We start from the raw sequence: 27,687 nt of genomic DNA, 5'->3' as shown, positions 1-27,687 counted from the left end.
TTGTTATTGCTTAATATAAATATACACTCGCTTCAGTGGCACAACATAATATCATTCACACATCTCACCTTATCAATTAGTTTTATCTTAAACTGTGACAAGTTGGATCTATTAAGTATTTTAGGTAGTCAATAGTAAAAAAACTCCTAGTATTTCCAAAATACTCCCACCCCCCACCCATACCACACACCAAAAAAAAATTAAGGAAAAAAATGAATTTATACGAAAAATCAGTATTCAACGAAATTGATTCAGTATCCGCAAATACTTGAAATTCTCACCAAATATAAATATCTGTAAGTATTATACGTTAGATTAATAATATATATTTTGTATTCATTTTATTGTTTTGACAACTCTGCAGAAATAAGTATACAAATCAAAATCCAATAAACTTATTCGTTGATTATCAAATTATACATTGAGATGATTTTATTTTTCATACAAAATTTCTAAATGTAAATGGAATTTGACCAACAGATTTTAGATTACTCCCGAATCTCGATCCTATTTACCTATGATAAATGTATCTATTTCGATTTCATTCACATTATATAAAACTTAAGTTACACTGGTTAAATCGTTATACTGATCTAATGGTATTTTTAAACCTATTAAAAAAGTCCCTTTTTTCTTTTCTTATATAAAGTTTAAATGATTTACCTACGATTTAAAAAATATTTATTTAATTAATTGAACTTACATTTATAAGCATATGCTATGCGCTTATACTTAACTTATTAAATCTGAATAAAAGTTAAATTAAATTAAATTAGTAACTAAAAATAAACAATGCAATTTAGTAATGTAACTAATTTAATCTAAATAAGATTTTTTAAATAGGTTTTTACTATATTGTATATGTATAATGTATGTCAATAATATTGTATCTATTATTTTTTTTGTAATTTAACAAAATAATATTTACGTCATGTGCTAGAACAGCATGATATTATGCGAATAGCAAATAGCAAAATATAAGTAAACAGCAGGAAATGACTATCCAGTAGAATATTGCATATACAATTATACGTATATTATATCTATTACATTTGTGTTTATGCTGTACAAACACTTTTAGTAATTAAATCGTGAATGATAAATCTAAGTTATCCATAAAAAAAATCAAATTAAAATTTTGAATTTCTATTGCGTATTCTGTTAAGTTAAACAAAAATCAAATTTCAAATTTCAAATAAAAAAAAAATGTTATAAACATATTTTATAACTAAAGCTCTAATAATTTAAAAATAAATAAATTTAAATATATAGTTATTGCCTATGTTTTGTATTCATGTCTACTTCCTAAATGTCATATCTTAGTGCATAATATTATATTATACTGCACAAAAATGTATCACAATAATTAACCGTTCATATCTAATTTATTTATTCTTTTAATTAATATTCACTAAAAATGTACTTAAATTGATCAATACTTTAAGTTCAACTATATTGTAACAATTGAAATGAAAACTTTCACACGTATTTACTCATCCAAGTCAAATATTTTTCGTGTTGTATTATGAAATTAAATTTTATCGTAGTTTGAAAGTTATGAACTTTTAAAATATACATATACATTACGAGTATTCGAGTATATGCATAATAACAAATATATTGTTGTTATTTTTTATCATGAATAATAAAACAATATTTATTTAACAATCTATGTAAAAAAAATATATATCCTATGTGCATAATATACAATATTATATATAATTAAGTAGGTAGGAGTATAAAGAGAAAATCTAAAAATATCACAAGCCACCCGTGTTATACTAGCAAATACTTTTAGTTCATAATTTCTAGCGTACTACATAATATCATGTCTGATGGTGGTGTTTAATGTATTTCATAATAATTTATGTTTAAAACAAATTAAAAATTAATGGGTATAAAAAATATAACATTTATCATTTAATATTATGGATAATGTACATTACTTCTCACCACATTAATTGAAATAACTGTTTTTATAAAAAAAATTATTTCGAGTTTTCCAAAAAAAGTTATTCATAAAATATACATTTATGTGCAGTGACATTATAATAAACAAGAGTACAGTGATTTATCATTAAGTATTATTTTAACTATCACAATATTTGTATATAATATTATTTTATAAAAACTGCTAAATTATTATTTGACATGTAATAACATATTATAAAGTCTTACCTTATTTTTTTTTTTTTTTTAGTACATATTCATCATTATTTACACAGCTCCAGTCTACCTTTATCTAAAACTTTCAACACTATTTGAATTCCAATAGATATTAATTATTCAACTTTAAAATATTAGCATTTTCAATTTATCCTTAGAATTTGTCAATCTTTATTATTATAAATGATTCGTAAACAAAAATTAAAATGTTTTATTTCGGCATTGAAAAAACTAAACCTTAGTTAGCACTTTGCTAAAGGAATCTTTTTTTAAATTGAACTTAAAAAATATAATATTACGGTAGAACCTCGATTATCCGTGTTCGCGATTGACCGTGCTCACTCTTCCGAAAATTTAAAAATAAATATGGACTGTAGATGTATAACATTATTGTATAAATTTCTAATTATAATTAAATAAAAAATTTCAAAATTGCTTTATTATAAAATTGTACCTATGTATTTTTAATTATAATTAAATAAAAAATTACATTATTATAAAAAGTCTCGATTAACCGTGGTTTTCATTTATCCGTGTGACCCTCTACCCGCCATTACACCGTATAATCGAGGTTCCACTATATATAGTATTAATTTCTTGGCCAGGGTAAACCTTGATGTGTAATAAATAATAAACATCAAATCAACATTTTAAATAAATTCAATAATCATATATTGTATATAATTTTAACAACAATATTTTAATTGAACCGTCATGATCACTATTATAATATTATTACGTTCTTCTGTCAAAATTCGCGTTATTTTAGCTTTAGTCAAATTCAATGATTTATATTAAGTTATATAACTTTTTTTAATCTAACCTTTATAATAATATTTTATGAAATAAATTCAATGACGATACCCAAGAATTAGCTATAAAATAAGTAACCGTCAAGTGGTTACTTAAAAACTTTTATGAGAAAACGACTAGCTAACACTTATTTTAAATCGTACATAGCCGGGTCAAATGATGAACCGAAACCATTTGTTAGCCAACAATATCTGTTATTTCTACAAACATAATATTGTATGCATTACATTTATTGCCAGTATATTATACTCGGCTGGATGAATATAATAAATATTTTGTAAAACTGGGTTACTACACGACGCCTCTCTTTACTTATACCTACATATAATGAAATACAAATATGAAAATCGAAAATGCGATACTATGTATCATCGTATTAACTATTAAATAACATAAATAAAACATTTATTATTTATAAGTATGTATGGATTATGAATATATTTTTATATCAATATAATAATTTATAAAATAACTGTACGTATGTTTATTTTTCAGTACCCCTAACATTTACTTGCATTAAAAACTTTAATTTTATAATGTTTTATTATAATAAAATTTATTATAACCACCAAATTTGTTTATAAAGTTTTTAGTTTAAAAAAAAAATGTGAATTATTACTTTATCACACAGAAAAATGTCAAATATTTGTACTTAACATTTTTTATTATTATAATTAATTATATATGACATAATATTGTATGATATCTACGTATTACAGATATATTTTAATCGTCTACAACGAAATATCCAAGTAAAATAATATTCATTAAATAATGAAGATTAATTTATAAACAATCCTAATTGAATACGCATTCGGGACTACGAATTGATAAAACATGGCTTTTCACCGAATAAAGTATTGCTAAATAATAACAAGCTATAGGTTCTTCAATCAACAAAATGTGTATACTGTATACGCATAAATATAAATATGACTTTATATTTATTAAACATGGCATATTAATTATTTTATAATAACTTATAATATTAATGCAAGGTCTCTAAAGGATTATTTATACTACAGTGACAATGAGTATAATAACCACTGACAAATAATGACAAATATGTGCACGCGGTTGAATGAATGTTTAACGAGTTATATGACTTTATACGTAGGTGCCTACGTAATATACGTCACATCGACATGTATTAATTAAAACCATATCCAATAACTTTTCGCCCGTAGGCCAAAGCTTTATAAGTCATAACCTGTGAGCTCTCTTACGCAGAATCGTACTGAAACAAATCTTCCATTGGAATTACTTAAACGTAAAAATTAATAAACAATATTATAATTTTGATAAATAGGTATCTTATGTGTAGTGATTATACATGATTGGGTTATTTATGAATAATGAGAAGTGATGCTATGTATAGTGTTGGTAAGATCACTCAGCAACAAGCTTTTCATTCTAAAAATGTAAACGTTTTTGACAAAACTAAATTGAATAAGCACTTACGTCAGGACGAATAAACTCCGAAGATAATCTTGCATATCGTCAGCCATGTTCACCGCACAAATTCCAACTCCTTCAAATTGTACTTTTATGTACGCCTATAAAACACAATGGATAGTTAACGAAGTTTCTTTTATAGATCTATTTAAATGTTGTATCACTTACACCCAAATCCAAATAAGCAGTGTAAACGGGATATGGCAATACAATACAAAATGCAACTATCCAACATCCAAATGTACAGGCTAAAGGTGGAAGTCTCATTTTATTTGGATGTTTAAGATGTTTGTAACGGTCAATAGCCATTAGAAGAAAGGTCAACATTATCACATGAGTAGGAACATCCTATTGAAAAAACATAAATAAATTATAAATTATATAGATAATATAATTATTATTAACATTATTTTTTTTGTTTTCATTAACAATATTATAACTTAAATAATATATTTTTTATTTTTTTGATAATTAAGCTTTATAAAATTAAATAACATTTAAATTTAACTTAAATTTAAAAGTTTATACCTGCTACTTATAAATTCTATAATACATATAAACAAAACTTGTGTCTGTTGAAAGTAGAAAGTCTTTTACATTAATTAGTTTTTACATTTCACATTGAATAATTAGAAATATAATGATCTCCGAAATAACTTCTTGTCCGATTTATTTCTTATCATTTTATGCGTAATAAACGTCAAAATGTCGGTTAATAATTTTTAAGAACAAAAAAGTATAGGAATTGTCAGCGTTTTTGTAATATATTTTAAATTGTAATGATATTCATAATTTTTAAGAAATTATATGAATGTGAAATCATATTTTCGAAATTTGGGTCAATTTTATCAACAAACTTATGTATAAATATTTATCTATTCGTGAAAATAAGTATTAGACAAAATTAAACTAATGGCCCATATCGGCGAAGCTACATTAAAAACAATAAAATAAAAGTACTTAAATAGTGATCTATTTAATCCAATTTTATAATCTTTGGTACGATTTTGAATACAAATTAATGTTATTTATTTTCACAAAAAAGTTTGATACTTGATAATAAAAAATATCCAATTTTACACATGTCTGATTCGATAAAAATATATATCGTGCAAATGATAGATATATTTTAGTAGCTGGTTGGAAAGAGGATAAATATTATAATATGGTCTTAAAATTATGACTTTTTTTAGTTTGTTCGTAAATACATATTTACGAAAATAAGGATTACTCTAAAAGTTTCATATTTTACCTCAATAAAAAGTAAATTAAACACACATCTGGCAATAAGTTATTTTTCAAATTTCTCGGTAACATTTCAGATAAATTAAAAATATGAACCCCTCTGAAATCTTCTATATTTGAAAATAAATATTTTTACTAATTATATTCGGTAAATAATTACCACTGAATATTTATTATTTGTATTATACAAACATTTATGGTATACATTTTTCTAAAACAATTTGGCTATTATTTAGGTTATTATAAATAATGGTATTTTGTTTTTAATCTTAATTGTAAAACAACTTGCAATCATAATTTTTAAAACATGAAAATATATGAAATTCAAAAGGGACATTATTGTACAACGATAAAATTGGGAAATAATTCGTAAATATTGTGCAGTATATTAGAAAACTGGTTAGTATAATTTACAAAAATATAACAAATAATAAAACTTATAAGGACTATCTGAAATTGTCAAAAATAAGAGTCATAAATAAGATTAAATGGCAAATACATTTCCAGTGAATCGAAAAATTGTTAGGTAACATTTGTTCTAGATTCTAATTTCTAACTTGTTTTATATACAAAATTAACTCTTTAAGTCTCTTTACTGTTTTTTAACCAAATTTTTAATTTATACTGATAAATTATCTTTCTTTGCTGATATTGTGTTGAATAGTAAAGAATTATTATTATTATTATCAATATAGATTTATAAAATAATGATAAATCATCGCATTCAAAAAAACAATTCTGAACGGAACTTGATCTGTTTAAAATTGCTTATTAGTATTTATAATACAATCAAAAATTCTAAAGTTTACCTAACCGTAAATCCCCAATATTTTCTTTTTAATAAAAAAATAAACCACGTGCCCACGTTGTTTTTTTATAAAATCACATTTTTAACACTATACATAATTAAATTTAATTACAATAAAAATATTTCGCATTAAATTATAAAACAGCAATGTAAAATTAATTTTATCGATTAAAATCTAATTACGTTTTACTTTATATAATATCGTATTACAATATTATTTCCTAATGAATTCTTTGAACTTTATATGATAATTTAATATTACATAATCTATATTTGCAGTAAAATAATATTAAATTAGTACGTATATATATATGTACTTATAAATATACCAGTATAGCACAATTACTTTAAACCTAACTAAAGGAGCACTTTTCACCTACTTTACGAGCTCGCAGACCAGACCAAGAATGAGTAGAACCACTCAACTCAGTCAACTCAAAGCTGGAATTATGACAAATCTAAAAAGGTTTATCGGATTATTATAAATTAAACATAACATTATATTGTCAATTGGACGCACTCCATCACGACATCGCTATTATAATAAGTTACGAAGTTATATATTATATTATAATATATACTATACAGTAAGGAGTGTAAGATTTTCAAAACTAGAAATCCGCGAGAGTTACATAAATAGAAAAAATATAGATAAAGTTTCAAGCTCTTAAGAATTTACTGCAAGTCCACAGGATTGTACTTCGTGTTATGTGTCAATTTCAATATGAAATTTTGGTATTATTCGAAGTTATACTGTTTACTGAAATTTAGTCGTATACAATTAGGCCACTGTATTATATAGCAATTTGCAATACGAAAAATTGACTAAATAGAAATTATTATTTTATATATTATTTTCATTCAATTATACAGACCTATACCTATTTAGTATAGACTGAAAAATCTACTCATAAATCCATTGCAAAGATTTTTTCATAGTTTTTAAATATTTACAAAGCTTTAAAATATATTTGAATAAATATTTTTATACATTAATTACATTTTTGTACACAAAAATAAAAATTGAAGAACCATAATTCTGATAAAAATTAGTCCAATGTTTATAAAATGTCAATGGTAATATCAAAAAACATCCACCCAAACATTTAAAATTTAGTACTGATCATTTAAGAAAAATTGAAATAAACCTTTAATCTAACCACCCATTTGCGCTCTCTGTAAAAAAGAGTATACGAATAACTTAAAGGGATGCCTTGAACATAACGAATTCCAGAAAAAAAAAACTCAAATAGTATAATTTATCAATCCAATGTCACCCAACCTAATTTAACCTAACCAATGTTACTACTAAAAACCTGAGTTAAAATAATATAAAACATTCGGATAAATAATATATATAAGTTACTTATAATTAGTAATCCTCCATTAATATTGTTAATGAAAAATCACAAAAATGATTTTCCTTCCTAGACGACCTTAAATTTCTTATTTATCCAATAATCACTCTTGTAACTACGGTTATTAACAAGTAAATTCTTACTTAATAACTAATAACATATCTAATCTTTTTTACTCATTTCAAACATTTGCAAAAAAATATGTACTCTTGAACTCAGATATTTAGATAACTTGTTACTATAATATTATTATTTATATATAATTGTAGAGTAAGAATTATTAATTGATATGTTTCCTAATCAAATGTGTCATTTTTTTCTGATACGATTTACTTATTAGTTATTATACTATTTAATATAGATTGTATATACAAATGTAAAATAATAATTTTTCAGCTCACATCAGAGTATCAAATATTCAAAATTGCACGTGTGTATATAATATTATATATAAAATATAAAAATATGGACATAAAGATGATCGCAATAAGTACCTTTGGGTAGCAAAGTTTTCTCTGTGATTGACAGTTTTATGATTCAAGTTTAAAACCCTTGAATATTGTATAATATAGTACTACAGTAAGTGTATATACTTTGAACTATTCACGTGAATCAGAGTACTTTCTTTGAACAAAATAATTATGTAAATTATTTGTTTATACATTTTGAGGCTATTCGTAATATGCGTATGTCATAAAACAGCGCAGTCTGGTATTTTGTGGTCGTTTGGGAGTACTTCATTTATTCAAAAATAATCTGACAGGCATACGAAAAAAACTCAGTATTTTATGATTCGCAGCAATAGGTTACTCTGTTTGTTCCTCTCAGAAAATAAAATAAATAAAAACAAATATTACTATATTTTCAGCAAGATACTAGAGTGAAAATATGATATTATTAGTTTAAAAATTCTAAATAGTATGTAAAACAAAAATAAGACTCAATTTAAATATATTAATTATTAATAACTATTTTAAGAAGGTGATTATTAATAAAGTAGCCGTGTCCAAAATAGAAATTAGACAAAAAATGTATTTTTATCAGTTATCGCTAGATAATAGTAGTATATGTATTAAAAAAAATTTAATAAGGCATCTATTGTACTAAAAATATTGTAAACTATTCATTTTATTTCTAACAAATATTCAATTTGAACTTAATTTGAATACTAACTTTTGCATGATACATCGAAGTTTTAATGATAAGAAATTAATTATTTGAAACAATTTCTTAAGTATCTTATCAATTATCATTAAATTTATCAATACTTAGATACTATAGATCTAACTAAATTATTATCAAATGTAGATTTGCTTTTTTAAAGCTGATTTGGGCTTAAAATATTTTTTTATTATATTTTTTTTTTTAAACTAAGCATCATTTAAGATTGTCAATTCAATTTGCACTGAGCGCAACAAACTGTTTCTTGTTATTTGATCGACACTAGAAGAAATAAAGTTTAAAAGTCAATTTTTTTCCAGACGCCAAAAAAGTGTCAATCAAAATCAGGGTTAGAAAACTTTAATATCCTGCCAATACACTCTGGCATATTCGCATCGAATGGCGATTCTGGTTTCACTAAGTGCATTTCAGCCATTCAGTTATTTTTGTAATAATTTTTTCCTTTATTTTTCCACGAAGTTACATAACATAATTGTTTTAATTCAAAAATAAACTTATATAATCCACATTCACCGAAAAATTATTGTACTATATTCTTATACTTAAATAAAGACGCATAAAAGCTAAGCACATTAATATAATGTCTCATCGTACTTTCCTTGTACGTCTGACGTCTCCATTGCCTAAAATATCTCAAATGTACATAATGTTTAATATGTATACTAATATACTATACTCGAAAGAAATTAATTAATTAAAATATTGACACAAACTAGATTTATATCCAAACTGATAAACTGACCCCCTCAAGTGTGTAAGAGAAATTAAACTGGGATTTACATTTTTGTTTTTTTGAAGTCCAAAAGTTATTATTTGCATATTATTTTAATGTACATGACTTTCTTATGGAATAATATATTACATCATATTTAATTATATTTCAAAAATATTTATTTTAATACAAAGATGAATACCCCGACAAACGAAGTGATACACTCCATTTTTTAATTTCTAATTGAATAATCATTTCAGTTCAACAATATTCACTCATTGGTAAGTTACCCACTCATATCATATAATAGCAGATGATTATATGAAGTAATATTATTCATAGGTATACATTATTATTACATAATATTATAACTGTTGTAACCTCGAAACGGGTAAATAGAATACCACATTAAATATTACAAACATGCAACGAACAGCTGTGACGTACCATGCTTGCAATATTATTTAATGAATATTTCCTATATATAATGAAGAAAAATGTATTATTCTTATGTTGAAAAAAAAATATTAATAGTTTGGATTACTTAGGTTTTGTATGAAAAAAAATTATGCAAATCAAATGGGTTTTTTTCCATTACACTATTCGCAATAAATGTAACATGTGTTCCAAAACAGTTGACGGCCATTACTAGGGTACAATTTCCTCACATTGCCGACGTTTAAAAAATTTATGACAATAATAGTGATGAATATTCTCTAGGGGAAGAATTATGACACACAATCGTACAGTTGATAATGATACAATTTGCACATACATATTATACAGCACTATAAAATTAATGTTGAATATGTATCATAATACCAATACATTTCAAAAATAATATACACTAACAACTATACATTTAACTGTATTAATAACTAATACAGTGTGAAACTTCCAGCCATAGAATACATTTTTAATAATGATTATGTAATATAAAGAAACTTCATTCAATTATTTTTCATTAACCAAAATTAAAAATACTATTGAGTAACGCTGTTCACAGTTTTTTTAGTAATTAAAAAAAAAATACAATTTTACTTAAAATCATAGCTCAAAGGAACGTACTGCTGTTATAATTTATAAATTATATTTCTTAATATAATATTTGTAGTTAGAATATCAAAATGATACTTTGAAAATATTACAATATTTAAAAAAATATTTTGATTGTTTTTTTAATAAGTATTCAATAATTTAAAATAGGAAACATTTTATTCACAACAAAAATATAACACCTGAGATAAAGATTTTTGTAAACAAAAAATACTCATGTACTTTTTGTGGCGTTAGCTGCTATTAATAATAATAAAATGTTTTAAATGAACATTTTTAGTATACCTACACTGAGATCACATTAGAAAAATAATATATTTTCTCTAATGTGTTCGTTATTTGATGTTTTTTTAATTTTAGTATTTTTGTTACATCCATAACAACGTGATTGATTTATTAATTAATAGTTTATTAGTTAAAAAATAAAAAAAAATAATGGTAATATTAAAACATTTTTCATACCAGTGTTTCAATATTCATTAAGAGTTCAGAGGCAATAAAAAAAATCTATGGAACTCCCTCTTATATAGCATGTGTTAAATGGACTTCATCATTAAGTAGTTTATTGTAATGTATATTGTGTTAAACTGAACTCAATATACTTAGTATTAACTCTGAAGTATTAAATTTAAATTCTATAATAATACTGAAATATAAAAATTAAAACATATAAAATATTATAATTTAAGTATAATGTATTATGTATAAGAAAACACATAAATCATAATTCACGCAAAAAACATGTATTTTATAATTTCTAGTAGGTATTTAATATATGAACGACATTTACCATTATTTTTTATTTTCGAAACTCGTTCGGACTTAAAAAAACAATCAAGTAAATGTGATCCAATCGATTAAGTGATGATTTGTTAGAACCAAATCGCATAAAATGATTTACACAGAAACAAAATATTTAGACACATACGATTGGATTTTAGGTAGTTATATAAATGTAACTTTTTAACAATAATACTTAAATACTTTTCCTAGTTCCTATTAAATGGATTTTGTGAAAAGACCTTTGTTTACGATTTTCTTTGTTAATAACACGATTTAACCTGGACATTCTGGTAGAAGGTACAATGCCCAAATCCATCAATGATAGATGTTTAAAACATAATATATTTATATATGTATCCTAACGCAACGCACGTATAGTATACGTAGTACACACTACATACTACACATTCATATTATACGGTCGACAAAAGTCGACTTCGCAACAATAGATCTAAGCAAAACGCTAAACAAAGGTCGTCTATTATTTTGGTTTGACATATATTGTTTTAGGTGTATACATAAAATATACATTGTGTGGTTCAAGTTATTAACGATTCCATAGGAAATAATTTTAATTTATATAAACAATAATACAATTGAACAGAACGTATCCGTCATAGTTGTTAATTAATATAATATAATATTATGTGAAATATAAACAACCACAATAAATAATGTACGGACAATATTCAATACAAAAGTAAATAATTATACTTGCATGATATTATAGTCAAATTTATTGTAATATTTATAAGTGCATATAAATCCTATTTTTCTTAAAAATTGGAATTAATTTTAATATTTAAATATATATATATAATATGTATGTATTAAAACAAATTTAAAAATATTTAGAATTTTAAGAATAATTAATAATAATTTAAATTAAATATCTTAAGAAAATTTTAATGTGTGCAATAAAAAAATACAAGGAAGAGCGGAAAACTTATTGACACGGGAAAAGTAAAAATACAGTTTAATTATTGGATGAGGGGGTTTCTGGAGGTCTGATCGGTTTAGTGTAATAACTAATAACCACAGGGCCCACACGACTTGGGCAAAATACTTATAATGACTTAAATTAATGAAGATTTAGTAAAGATTCATTAGCAAGCAGTTGAAATTAGCAACGTTCGGCTCGAAAGTTGCTGGCGGACTCACGCAGACCCGTGGCTTGACAGGTGAGTGACACGACTGGACCGTGGCGGTCTCTCACACACTCGCTACGGGTAGGTACTGGCGGATTTACGCAGTGACAAACCGACATCAGTCATCGCAAACGAGATGCGATGACGAGGACCAAAAAATATGATAAAGACTTGCGCGGAAGGTTGTAGCATTGGTAGCTTATATTGACGATGGCAACAAATAATAATAATAATAATAATAAATAAATATAATATGAGTGGCTGCACTAGTCCATCATTATAATATTTTTGTGGTTATATTAGCACACGTCGCGCATATGAATAAAAAAAAAAATGGTTTGTGCCGCGATGGCAAAAATAAAAGTATAAAAGTGTGTAAAATGTAAGGGTAAGAGATAACGACAACGACGAATATGAATGAACAATAATAATAATAATAAAAAAGGGCGTTAGCCGCAAAACAATAACAAAATCGAATATATAGGTAACCATAATTAATGATTAATAATGATAATTTGCAAATGATACCTTGAAAACGAGGAAAAAATAAGCGATGAGATCGAGCGTCGTGCTGATTAGCATACTGCGATAATAATAACCGTGAAAATACGATTGTGTGCTTCCATCTATTTTCAGCGCCGACAATCGTGGTGATAAATATTATAATACCTAATAGTTATGTTACAAAATAACCATTATTAACTGATAATTATTATTTTTTAATATTATACATTATAATTATATTTATAAAATACGTAAGCGCATAGACATTTTAAGTGAACTTGGTTTTTAGTTGCTTGTTGTCATAACATATTAAATAGTATATTATTGATCAAATTAATAAATATATTATTTTGTCTCATAACTTCATTATGTGAATACTTTTTGAATATCGTGAATTAAAAATATTATGATTTTATTAAAACAGAAATAAAGATATCATTTTTATAAGATAATAAAACTTTAAATCATAGAATTAGCTTTTGATCCAAAGAAAACGTTGAAAATTTACAATTACTATATACTACGTATATTATTTTTATTCCTAATAATATAGCCTATTAGGTATTGACTATCCGAGTAGATGGAAGGTAAATATTTCAACTATTTATTTTTAAAAGTTTATAACTTGTTTGACTTGTTTGAGCAATAATGTGAAATATTAATACTATATATCAATTTAGTGGGCTTAAAATATTAAATATTATATGTTATGCTCAGATATTAGGTTAGGTAATAATATCAATTTATTACCAACGGTTACGTATGTAGGTACTGCTCATTTAACATCCATTATCATTATGTTTTTAATTGAAACTAAGCAGCGCGCAGCGGAGAGAGGCAATTTCTTTTAATTCAGGTAATCCATCTTATCGTATTATTCCAGCTTTAATATGTGTTATTAAATTAGTTACAACTTACAGTATATAAACATGTTATATTAGTTTGACAAAAATCTTGTTTTCTAAATATCAAAAAGATAATTGTCACACCAATCTATTTTTTTTTTTTTGTATGATTGGGACTTTCTTTCTGTACCTGTTCAATTACCACAATTCACAAATAATAATAGGATTTGAAACGTCAATATCAAACTATTCAGAAATATTTCAATACACACAAGGAACCAATTAATAATAAATAACAAATATTGATTCCCCATTGATTTAAGTATTAGAAAAACTAATTCCATACATATATGTGTATCTATACAGTTAATATTATTTTCAAACTCATTTTATTGTTTCTTATCATCAGAATACACTCAAATACCTACTTATACAATTCATTTGATTGTATTTCCATATTCTGTAACTAAAATACTTCGTCGTACAAACATAATATGAAAAGTATACCCGTTGCTCAAAATGCATTACATTTTTAAATCAGATCGTCAAATCTCTGAATATAAATTTTTTGCATAAATTTGATTTTAAAAATTTAAAATTCACATTCTGAAAAAATCAAAGATAATTTTAATTGAATGTATCTAATAAAAAAATTTCCAATTATCCTTCTTTAAAGCTTAAAGAAATCTAGGATTAAATCAACTCTCGAGATTACTTTTCAATCACCAATAATATCAGTACAATTTTAAATAAAACAAGTTCATACGAAACAACAATTCTTATACGTATTATTTTAAAATAAAATTGATGATATTATAAAAGTTCTACTGCTTTCACAAAAAAAAAAAAAAAATCTGCTGCTTGTAATTCCGTTTGATGCACATTGCTATATAATATAACATCTTGTCGTTATATAGGTAGTCCTATATTTATTATAATAGAAGAAGAGGTAGAAGAGATTCTATTCGCCAACAAAAATGCTATACCACCACTGCGACACTGTCATCGATGATGTATTGCCGGCATATTCCAGGAGAACCTGCCCAATGAAATTGGTTTCTCCAATTTGTCATATTATGCTGAGAAGTTTTATATTCGGTATTCCATAATGACCTATATAATAACCCCTGCACACGACCTCAGCAAAGTGATATTAATTGATTTGCATTAGTTATTATTTTAAGAATAATATGTTGACTACAATACATTATATGTATTATAATATTAATAAGTACCTACTTATAATAATAACCGAGCAAACTATACTATGTAAATGTTTCTAATTTCATCCACATCCACATTATTGAGTATAAACTAAAGCTGGCATCTTTATAAATCACGTGTTCATCGCAATATACATTTATAAAACTATCTATTACTATCTATTAAAAGAATAGGAATACATTTTTTCCGTTTCAAATTAAAAATATAACATATATTTATTTATTGTGTTTTTTTGTTATTACAAACCAAATAAATGTTTTAGTATAATAAATTTATCCATTTCTCTAAAAATGTCATATTATTCGTATCCCAAGAGAGACCGATTGTTCAAATTAAAACAACGCAGAAAAAAATACGATTAGTAGTATTAAAGTTGTAGTTAAAATATTATGAAAGCATGCGTCCACGTACTGCTAGAATTGTATATATAATATATATATATAATAATATGAAGAAGATAAGCGACTATAAACTGTTTTCAAATTTGTATAGAGTTTAATACTTATAAAGTTTGTATGGGTTTGTTTTACATGTATAGTGATAATGTTTTAATATGCAAATTTTATGTCAAAAATAGTATAAATACTATTTATTTTAACTTAACACTATTTAGACAATTTGATATTCAAATAACGAATAAATGCACTTTTATAAATATATAATTATTAATTTATCTATATAGGTAGGTATAGGTATATAGGTAGGTACTCAAAGAAGGTAGTGCAAATTATACTTTTTAACTTTGATAATTAAAATATAAATTATTAAAATATTACCTTTTATCTAATTAAATTCCAATTTTTAAATGTATTTACTGTTTAAAAATGTAATTATAAATTATAATAGTCAATATTCAATAAGTTTTCTGTACCATTGAATAAATTGTTTTGTAATCATATAAAATCCTTTTTTAACTCTAAGTGCGTCAAAAAATGTAAATTTAATTATTATTTATATTTAAATTAAATGATATAAATAAGATATCAATTAATTTTTTTTTTTTAATACATAACTATTGTATATGTTGATGGTATTAGTTAAATTAAATTTTCTAGTTGTATTTTCGTACCCTTCAATCACTGTCATGTTTACTGCGATTATGGACTATGGACACTTATTATTCATATGTGATTACTGATTTATAACACTCAAACTATAAACAACACACATCTATAATGTTTGAAATAAATTGTGAGCACTATCCAAACTTTACACACGCATTATGCAATATAATACATTGTTATAAACTACATACTTTATTGATTTGTTCGTCACAGAAAATATATAGTAGTATTATCAAAATCAAGTGACAAATCCATCTTTTATTTTTTTACAATATTTTTTATCATGTTTATTAACAAATCGTATTGATGAAAATGATGATCTTCTAAGAAGAAAAGTAATTTTATTATTTACAAAAATAATTTACTTATTTCTCAACTACAGATTTTAATGAACCGTATATATTATACACTATCAACTATTGCGAAAATATATAATAAATGGAATTTATTTTTATTATTTAAAATATAAATTATAATATTTGTAGAATTTGAATAAATACAAAGTATAAATTACAAAGTATTTATTTATTTCCCACTATTGCTAAACAATTTTGAATTTATAAAAAAAGATAATTTACATTGCAGAAATTGGTCACTTCCAATCTATTAGCTTTGCGGAAGTCAGATTTCATAACAGTATTAAATTAATAATATTAAATTGTACAATATCCGTTTGTGTCGTTTGTAAACAATAATACGAAAAGGTATAATCTGAATTAACATAATATAATAATATATATTAATAAATTCAGAAAAAGAAAAAAATCAGTAAATTGTATATTATAATATACACAAATATATTTAAAAATGTTTATAAATATAATGTAATCGACACGTTCAAGTCTAAAAGTGTCTAACAAACAAAGGTAAGTAATGATAAAGAAAATATCTTAATAATGTTGACGGTCCAAAATAATAAAAACAATATGCATAATCAATTAATATATATCATATAAATTATAAATTATAAATAACTAAAACTCAAGTCTCAAATCATATCTCTAAAATTATTATTAGATATTTATTAAAAAAAAAAAAAATAAAATACTTATAATTTATTGATTAATTTAATTTAAGCAATTTATAACTGTTTATAATTAATAAGTATAAATTAAATAATTTGAATAGAATGAAGATACACCTTCTAATGAAGGACCTTTGTCATTAAAATATGAAGTTATAATTTATTGAAGACAAAAGCGTAATCGTCGATGAAATTTGTAAAAAAAAACTGCTGTATTTTAAAGTTACAACAAAATTAAATTAGATAGTCAGAATAGTATATATTATATATAATATATTACATATATATATGTATACATTATACATTTTATTAAAGTATATAGAATATAATAACATATCAATATAGCCAATGTTGAACCTACTTTTTGACCTTCTTCTATTTTATATTATAATATTTATATAGGAAAATGCAATCGCACTCTGCGTCCTATTCCACCTTATTTTATGTCTTTGGGGAAATTATTGACCAAATGGTTAACGAGTCTATACAAAAAGGTTTGTGAATTATTACCTGATGTTCTTACTTCTTATCCTTGATGAAAATACTATATTTTAATGATATCCAATAATTTTCACTCGGAAAAAAGATATATTTTATTATTATTTGAACCATGCCAATATTTTTCATAACAGAATCAAACAGAACACTATTACGTTGAACATAATAACGTAGCGTCCATAGACATAAATAAATATGTTCCTAAAACGCAAACGGCTTAAGTTCAAAAGGTTATAAGAAGAAAATGAGTGAAAATTACGAGCCACATATAGCTCTCGTTCTAGTCAGATGCCGCTTACGTCTTATTTATAAAATAAAAATTGAATTATAATTATCATGAATTTTATTTTTTTTTTGGTAAACATTACTAAAAATTTATCAAATTATATAAAATTTATTTACAAACATTGTGGCTCTTGTCATCAATATCCATGCGGCCCACGAACATATTCATATTGGCCACCACTGCTATAGAGTTTAGAGTGTAGAATTCAATGGGATCTGAGATATACAAAAGAAAATCTATTTATAGGTCTAATAAAACTAGTATAAGAGAAATGTTATAAAAGCCATGTCCAGACTAATATCCGTTACCTACGTTCCATTTAAGAGGGTAAATCGATAACGTTGTATACGACAAATGTATCCTTAAGGTGGACACGACTTAATATCCAACAAGTATATAACATTTATAGTGAACGTTCACCAATTGGTCACAAACCATAATAATAATTAATTAATTAATAATGCAAATGAGCGCAACAGAGTTTAATTGAAATTATGTAGGTAGCTCCCAAAATTATATGAATATAACATATTTTTATATTAATAAAACAGATTATTTCTTATAATATTTCAGTCAAACCTAAATTCTAACAGAATGAATTTTAGTACAAGTATTTTTTAAATTCAAAGTGAAAAAAGTAAAAACTTTTGTTTGGAAATATTTCTCCATTATTAATATTGTTCACTACTTTTATCATACAAGGCCTTACTACAGTGGTTGGAAAAACTGAGAAACTAAGAAACAGCAATAACGTAGAAACTCCAAAATAGTTAATTCTATTTTTCAAACAAACTATTCTAAATATTATAACGATGACCATGCGTTTCATACTATTTCAATATTTTTTTTTATTTCTATTAATTTTGCTACGCGCGCACATATATTAAAACCAACTCGATAGCGATTTGAGCGAATTTTATTATGTCTCGCTACGAAAACTGTAATAATTGATTAAGTAATATGATTTAAATTAATCAAGTTCCGTGGTTTTTTTTTAAATCTGTTTTTCCAATTTGCTCATTGAATTCAATCAATGTTTGACAAGTTATTATATAATTTTATACTACAATATAGAGGAAACGTGTATACCACATTTTTATACATAAAATTCAGAAATTACCTATAAATTAATTAACTTCGAAATTAATTTAAATTTCTTTTCAGTTAAATAGGAATAGTCTGCTAACAATTAACAAGTATAGGTATTGAATAGTGATAAATTATGTATAAATTTAGTTCCAATTATAAACAAATTATCCAAGTTTGAATCTAAAATGTATTAATTAATAAGTGCTTTGGGAGAAAATTATTTAGTACGGGCTAAAATAATATATAGATAAATACATAAAACAGACATTTCATTTGAAATCAGTAGTATGAACACTACCAGTAAATTATTCGACAAACATTGTATGTTTGAAACAATGATTTGAGTTAATATTATTACTTTGTTTTCTTCCTGTACCTACATTTCAAAAGAATACATTTTCATTCGATCTTTTGATATAGAAATTTAAGAAGGATAATCCCCTTTTCGGTGTTGTTTTCACAATATGCTCATTTTATTTATGTGTATGAGTATTGCACATTTAAATTATCGAGGAAATAGTCTATGTAAAATTATTTATCGACAAAAATTGTAAATAAGAAAAGAGAAATGTATTTCCTATTTATATATTCCTTTAGCTACTTGCACTTATCGTCGAATTAAAAGTATTTTAATTTAAACATTATTAATAGTTTTGTAAATACATTGACGCTTTAATCTTATTTCGTTCTATTTAGAACTTGTTATTAGCTAATCTTTAAAATAACTTATAGTTATACGTATACGTAGTAGCTATGGTATATCAAATATGCAACTATAGAAATGAAATTATTATTACCATATCAGATGAAATGTATTTTTATCTATTATTTTGATTGTTTTTTGTTTGTGTATTCTCCAATTACAGTAATAGATTTATATTTTTTGCAGATAAACAATCTTTTTTTATTTTTTAATGATATTAAAATATTGACTAATTTTCTTATTATATCATATGTTAGAAAATTAAAGCTTATAATTCATAATATATTAAATAATATATTTCATACATAAAACATTTAAGAACAACAATAAAAATCAAGATTTTGTAGTGTGCAATGAAAATAATATGTTCGTATCATAGAACATATACAGTTTATTTAGAAAAATACATCAAGTGGAAAATGATAAAATATTTAATATTATAAGAAAACATCCTTTACATGATAATATTATTATATAGGTACAATATATTATATTAACTCTGAGCCACTCAATTACAATCTCCATGCAATATAAATGTCTGCTTACTAAACCAATACTATATCCTTTAGACTGTAAAGTTTAGAGTCTAAAATATACTACAGCAGTTGACACTAAAATATTATTATCTATCTACTAATATATGTGTAAAATACCATCCTAAAAACATAATAATAAAATGTACGTATACAGCCAGCATACACACTAATAAATATAAAATTTTACTGACTGACGAATATAATTGATAGGGATTTAAATATACTACATAATAAAACGGTTTAATTTTTTTTATATATAATTCAAAGAAATTCGATCATCGATATCGCAATAACCATATTGGTAATTTATAAATAAAACAACAAAACAACGGTACAGGAATAAATACGGAAATTAAAGCGCAAATCAAGGAATTTTAAAACTTAAAAATGAGTATCTCTACTGACACTCAAATCCTAAACATTTAAAATATAAGCACATACGCGGTAGCATGAAACAGCCAACCGATACGACAAATTCTAAATTTCAAATGGTAAAATTATTGGATAAAATATAACATAAAACTTAATACAAAAAAAAATATATAACATATTAAGTATGGAAAAAATTAGGTCTAACAAAAAAACTATTATTAATCGCCTTCGAATAGGTCATACATTTACAACACACAACCACCTTTTAGCAAAAAAATCCTACCGCATATTACATAATATATTAATCTTGCGGAATAAATTATACCGTTAAACATATCTAAACAGAACGCAAAAAAATATGAAGACATAAGAAACAATAACCAGTTCTGTTAAACATAAATATTATCAATAACTGCCTAAAGAGAAACTTAATTATAAAATACAATACACTGAAACGTTTATCTATATAAATAAAAATGTATTTAAAGTAATGTCCTAGGATGTCAATGTTATTTGGATCAATTAAAAGAAATATATATATTTAAGTTTTAACTATAATAAACATAAAACAATTATTAACGACCGATTAAATTCACTTACATAATAGAGTTACTACTTACTGAGATAATAATAATAATGTATTTCATCTACAAACGAACAAACTAATAATTAATTCAAATGTTTAGAAGTATTTAAATATAAACATTATTAAGGAAACTTACAGCATTTATAGTAGTAAAATAATATAAAAAATATTATCTAACATCATAATCTCCTATAGTGAATTTGTTTAGTAGTTTTAAGAAATTGTATAGATCATTATCACTGAAAAATTCCAAAAATAATCTGCTTTAAGTACCATCATTATCAAAGTTTCAACACATCGAAAACTTAAATGTAAATATTGCTTTGCTCGGAATCTAAAATGCATTAAATATTTTAAGATGGCTTACTTAATTTGTCCCACGATTTCGTTTTGTTTTTAATGTAATAAAATCCAAGACTTATTTAAAATCTAACAAATTTTAAACTACTCAAGTATAGTTATTAAGTTATCTTAATTATTCAATATTACTTAGGATTCATATTATACGTATTCTTCTATAAATTGTAGATTAAAGTTAGGGTGGCGAATTTTAATTCGTTTAAAAATAAGAATAGACACAAAAGAGTTTTTACTTGAACGAGTTGAATGCAAGCAAAGCATTTGTCTTGGGTATTAAACTTCTTATAAGCTTAATGTGTCAGCGTATATTATGCACTGTGTAAAGATGATTAATGCGTTTACCGTCCTGTTTAGTGCGAGTTATATATATATATATACTAAATATTATTATGTGCATCTGGAAAAATGACTTAACAGCGAACGAAAAAAAAAACATTTTTATTCATGATCATTATTTGAACACATTTTTTTCATGCTTTTAAAAACGGTTAATCTCAGTTCAAATCTTTACTGAATAACAATACAATTTTATTTACATACTATACTGAATAATAAACTGAACTGAGATTTATACATTTGAAAACAGTTATAAAGTATAGATGCAAACAATTTCCTTTCAATGATGTTGTAGATACGTACTTTTTATATTTTTTTAGTGGGCTATAAGAAAATATTTAAATTTTTAAAAGTTAAGTTTTGCTCATGCAATTAAATATGTATTAAAAACCAATTATGAACATGTTTATACTAAAACCTTATATTATACGTGTATCTAATATCTATTGATTTAAAATATATTCTACGTTGTAATGGTACAATAAATAAACAAGAATTTCAATGATTTATTGATCTGAATCTTGTATTACCTAATACGGCGTATTGTTTTTCCTTTGAACGAATGCCACGAACATTTTACTTCAGAGCAATTCATTTGACGATATTTCTTTTTAATAGATTTATTATCAAATTTCAACACAAGACTATTATCTTAATTATACATTACTAAAGACACGATGTGACAAAATAGTAAGTATAGTGTAAAATGTAGATACATGCATTAAGAATAACAATAACAATGTAAGAATAAACCCGTTAAATGTATTAAGATGTGTTGAATCATATGTTGATGATAATCCGGAGAAAAGTAACTACGGACAATAAAATTTTCACTGAGAAACATAAAAAAAACATCAATTTTAATCTGAGTAAAAAGTAAAGTGCTATTGTATAAAATTAAAATACATTAAATACAAAACTGTTAAAGTAAAAACAAAAACTCCTTATGAATTCAAGATGATGATTTATAGTAACTATACTTTGTAAATATAAAATTGAGTTAGACGAAAAAAAATATTTGAATAAAACATTAAAATTAATATTTTTATTAATTAATCATACTTTAATAGTAACAAAAAAAAAACAGTTTGCTGAAGATTTTTTGAGTGCACTTCTTCCTTGAGTAGTAAGACACTGTAATCGAAATTTTAAATTTGAATTAAATGATAAAAATTAAAACATTGTATACGAAAAATGATTCCGAGAGGAACTAGTCTCTATTTCTAAAGAAGTTATTTACATTACTATTAGTAATAGCCAATAAATGTTGTATTCCTTAAAAAAAAAATCATCGCAAATAATATAACAATAATTTTGGTCTTAAATTTTACATAAATACTGACTTACTGTTGTAGAATTTTTTTAATAGGCCCATGGTGTAAATAGCTTAAATTTAATTGAAATATTATGGAAATTGTATTACTTTGAAAAAAGTTTCAAATTCCTGTATTTAGAATTTTTTGATAATTACAAAAAATTGACTAAAATCGTTAAAGGAAAAATAATTACTTTTCGTTTAAATATCCAATTGAGTCCACATTTTATTCTCAAAAAAAAAAAAATATGTATATTTATTATACTGTATAATGTATGATGCTCTTAGATTACAGTAAAATGAATAAAATATGAAAATTATAGCACAACATCTTCAACCCATGTGTATTAAAATTAACAATATATGTATTATTGAGTAAAATAAAAAAAATATTTTGTAATTTGTTGATATAGTAAAGTTTATCTCGAGCAAGTTTCGACACACATTTGGAAAATAATAGGTATAAAAATAAGATTTTCAATCGATGGTATCAGGGTTAATATGAAAAACCATCATGCTATGTAAGTACTTTGCGTGGCATTATCGTCGATTTTGTCCATATCACGCGTTGCATGTAGGAAATTAACTTAAAAGTTCCCTGTCATAATTTGTCAAAAGATTATTATCGTACACAGCTGAGAAGTATTTTCATTACGACGTATATTATTTCGTCTTCTTTACTTTTACTATTAATATAAATATTATTGTTTTTATCAACCATAATAAATAATAAATGATTATTTTTTTTCACACAAATTATACTTTTATTTAGGTCATAAGATAATAATAGTGTGAAGTATTTAAGTGCAGTGAAACACAAGAAACCAATTATTATAAAAATTAAAGATATATATGTGCCTGATTAAAGCATTCTATCAAAATATATATTATCGACCCATTAAGGTGGTATAATACATATGCCGTTTTTCTATAAACTAAAACTCTCTGTTTCGGGATGCTTTTGTTTTTCAACCCGTCAAGTTTACAGCCTACCCTATTATGCCGATGAAAGTCACAATAAAAATAGTAATAATAATAAGGCTAAAAACTTAGTACATCCTTTCTATAATCATAAATAATATATGTATATAATATGGTATATAAAATATATGACCAGAGCCATCCTAGCGATAGTAGCCAATACTTAAGGACTAAGTCTCACATTTTTTAGGGGAAATACGATATTAGAAAATTGGGTTTTACAACAAATAATGTTATTTTATAGAATTTAAAATGATATATTTCATAGAAAATTAACAAAAAAAATTTCTTAGGAATAAAGTAACAATTAATTGACTGTATAAAAAATGAATAATTTCAACTGCCAAGCATATGGATAATGTGGGCAATTATGACATGACAAAATCGAAGAATACGATAAGTCATTACATACAAAAACGATTATGGTTTTAGATGATCTACCAGATTATATTTCTAAAGATATTTTATAATTTACTTATATTACTACGTATTAGTATATTAAACTTATTTTTTGGCAAAATCATCACATAAATTCTATTATTATTATTATTATTTATAATATTGAACACACTACACACATTATCGTAATTAACTTATACCTAAATCAATACCATGTAGAATAATACAAATAGTTTCAATTGGTTCGTATTTTAATGCGTTAATATTTATGTTATTTTTATAGGTGGCATATACATTTTTATCTCGGTAAACTTAACAGTTAATATTGTGGAACGAATTAAACAGCTAAAAATTATAAAATAGAATGAATTGTTTTTTGTATCAACAAAATAATATTTTAAATTTATGACCATTTTATTTAAAAGTACTGAATATGATTTATTACAGATATTTATATAAAAATATAAAATATATAAATAAACATTAAATGTATTTTTATTCATAAAAATGATTTTGCATTACATTATAATATTATAATGATACCTATTTAATCAGTAAAATATGAAAATTATTTTATTACTAACTTTTGACCAATATTGTTCTATGACGGAAAATCGCCCGAATTAATTATGTATTTTGTCTCTGTATTTTTTATGAATTTCGATTTTAAGGAAATGTGTTTTAATGCTTTTTAAATTAATGTTAATTTGGAGAGATCAGAAAAAGTATATAAAAAAGTATATTTCATTTGTAAGTAACATGGTGTATATGCAATTCCTGTTTAGGTATAATATAAATTTAAAAATCGATTTGTCTATATATTTTTCCTCTAAGTAAAATATTTTTACAAAGAAATCGTATAAAAATTTAAATCTGTAATATTTTTTTTTATCGTAACAATTTTTATGGTAAAATTATTTGGGATATTTTGGGTCTTATTGAAGAAAAAACAGATTATATTAAATATATACTTGCCAGTTTTCATTGATAAATATATGTAAATGATGTCACTTTAGGGGACAAGTAAAGTAAAAGTGTGGTTTTATGATGTACCTATACCTAGTTTAGTTTTCAATCGATAAAATACAGTTGAATTATTATATTTTCAAGTTATGGTGTGACAAACTAAATATCAAAATATTCTATGTAAATTGATTTCACGAGAATAGTTATGTTACATCTTATAATATATACAATATTATACGATAACTTAAGAGTAAAATTATACATAAATGCATTATTTGTGTGGTTATTGCATATACTTTATTTAATATAAAAGATAAAGCATATATCTTATCAAACATCAATTCTAAACTACTAAAATAATATTATCGTGTATTATAATATCGTCTATTGTAACTACAAAACTTTACACATCGGTAGGTATTTAAAATCGTCTAGTGCATTAAATTCTCTCATATTATAATTGATTTTCTTATGAAAGTCTACAGTGGTTTATTATACAATTCAAAGAAGTTGAATTTTGGTAAATATTTTGGACGAAACTTTATAATTATCGTAACTGAAATTTTAATCTCATGAAATGATAATCCAGTATGTGGTCTAAAAAGAAACCCTCAACTATTAAATTGTTCAAACAACACAAAACCAACTTTAAAGTATAGAAGATATACTTCATTAGGAAAGGCTGTATAGTATATTCACGCATAGTATATTTCCAATACAAATGTTAACAATGTAATTTATAGTTATCTAAATAGATGTTAAGTTTATTATTGTCAGATTATCTTGAAAAGTTCGTACTGGATATACAATGAAATTAAATGCACGTTATTTAGGGCTAGTTATCGCATGCATATTATAACTAAAATGTTCAACATGGTTGAAATAATTCAACAGTTTATAATAATTTAATACACCTATAGCCTGATTGGTATTCTAGTTAAATTATCTTGATATTTATTTATAGACTGTTGATACATGTCACACAAGACTTGACACCATTAAATTAAAATATTATCATTCTATAAGATTCAGACGTTTGTCACATACCGTGTAAATATTAATACACGTAGAAAATCCAATAAATTGTATTGTACCGTGTTTTATGAATCATCATATTGTTATTTAGATGTCGAGTGTTAGTAATATTTATAATGTGGTGGGTGCAATTCCTAACAATCTTCTAATGGATGTTAGATTATTTGTCAACTCTTTTCTTAGTATCTGAAAGCTTTATACAAATAGTACTCTATATAGTACAGGGATCAGTTTCTGTTTAACATTATTAATACTGATCAATAATTTAAAATAATAGCATAGTATGCAATCATACCGATATTCACACTTTGTTTACTTATACAGTTATACCATAATTTAAGTTGAAAATGTGTTAAATAAAATAATATATAAATAATAAATAATGAAAATATTTTGATATTTTTAAAATAATTGTATTTTCTTAGTTTAAAAATTGAAATTAATTTTGTTAGGTTATAGAATTAAAAGTTCAAGATTTTTCCTAAACTTTAATTCTTATAAGAAATTTGTTCTTTTACAAAAAAAATGCTTTCATAGTCAATAAACACAATATACCTATATTATATATATATGTACATATATGTATATAATATTTAAAAAAAAAAAAGTTTTCTTTGGTATTTTTTCTAACATAATATTTATGCACACATTAATCATACCATTAAATAATACGTATTATAAGTTTTTTTATTCTAACACAATTGTAGCATATAGGTACAAACATACTCATTAACTTGTTTAATTTTCAGGTATTATACAGATATGATGTATGTTATCAATGAGGAATCAAAACCACAGAATAAATTATTCTGTGTCAAAATTATTATTGTGGTTTATA

At 23.9% G+C, this 27,687-nt stretch overlaps 1 protein-coding gene across 1 annotated transcript in view; it reads right to left on the bottom strand.

The window, feature by feature from the left end:
- The window catches only part of LOC132920739 (prolactin-releasing peptide receptor), a 99,168-nt gene that overhangs the window by 42,782 nt on the left and 28,699 nt on the right, over positions 1–27,687 (bottom strand). Inside the window, exons 3-4 of the mRNA XM_060983380.1 lie at positions 4,603–4,782; positions 4,441–4,535 (exon numbers count right to left, since the gene is read on the bottom strand). Of these exons, the coding sequence (XP_060839363.1) occupies positions 4,441–4,535; positions 4,603–4,782 (275 nt within the window). The remainder of the gene's footprint in view (positions 1–4,440; positions 4,536–4,602; positions 4,783–27,687) is intronic.

The sequence above is a fragment of the Rhopalosiphum padi genome, chromosome 2 (assembly GCF_020882245.1).
Source record: "Rhopalosiphum padi isolate XX-2018 chromosome 2, ASM2088224v1, whole genome shotgun sequence".
Classification (NCBI taxonomy): Eukaryota; Metazoa; Arthropoda; class Insecta; order Hemiptera; family Aphididae; genus Rhopalosiphum; species Rhopalosiphum padi.
The sequence above is the reverse complement of the archived record's forward strand: the minus strand, read 5'-3'. Positions and strand labels throughout refer to the sequence as shown.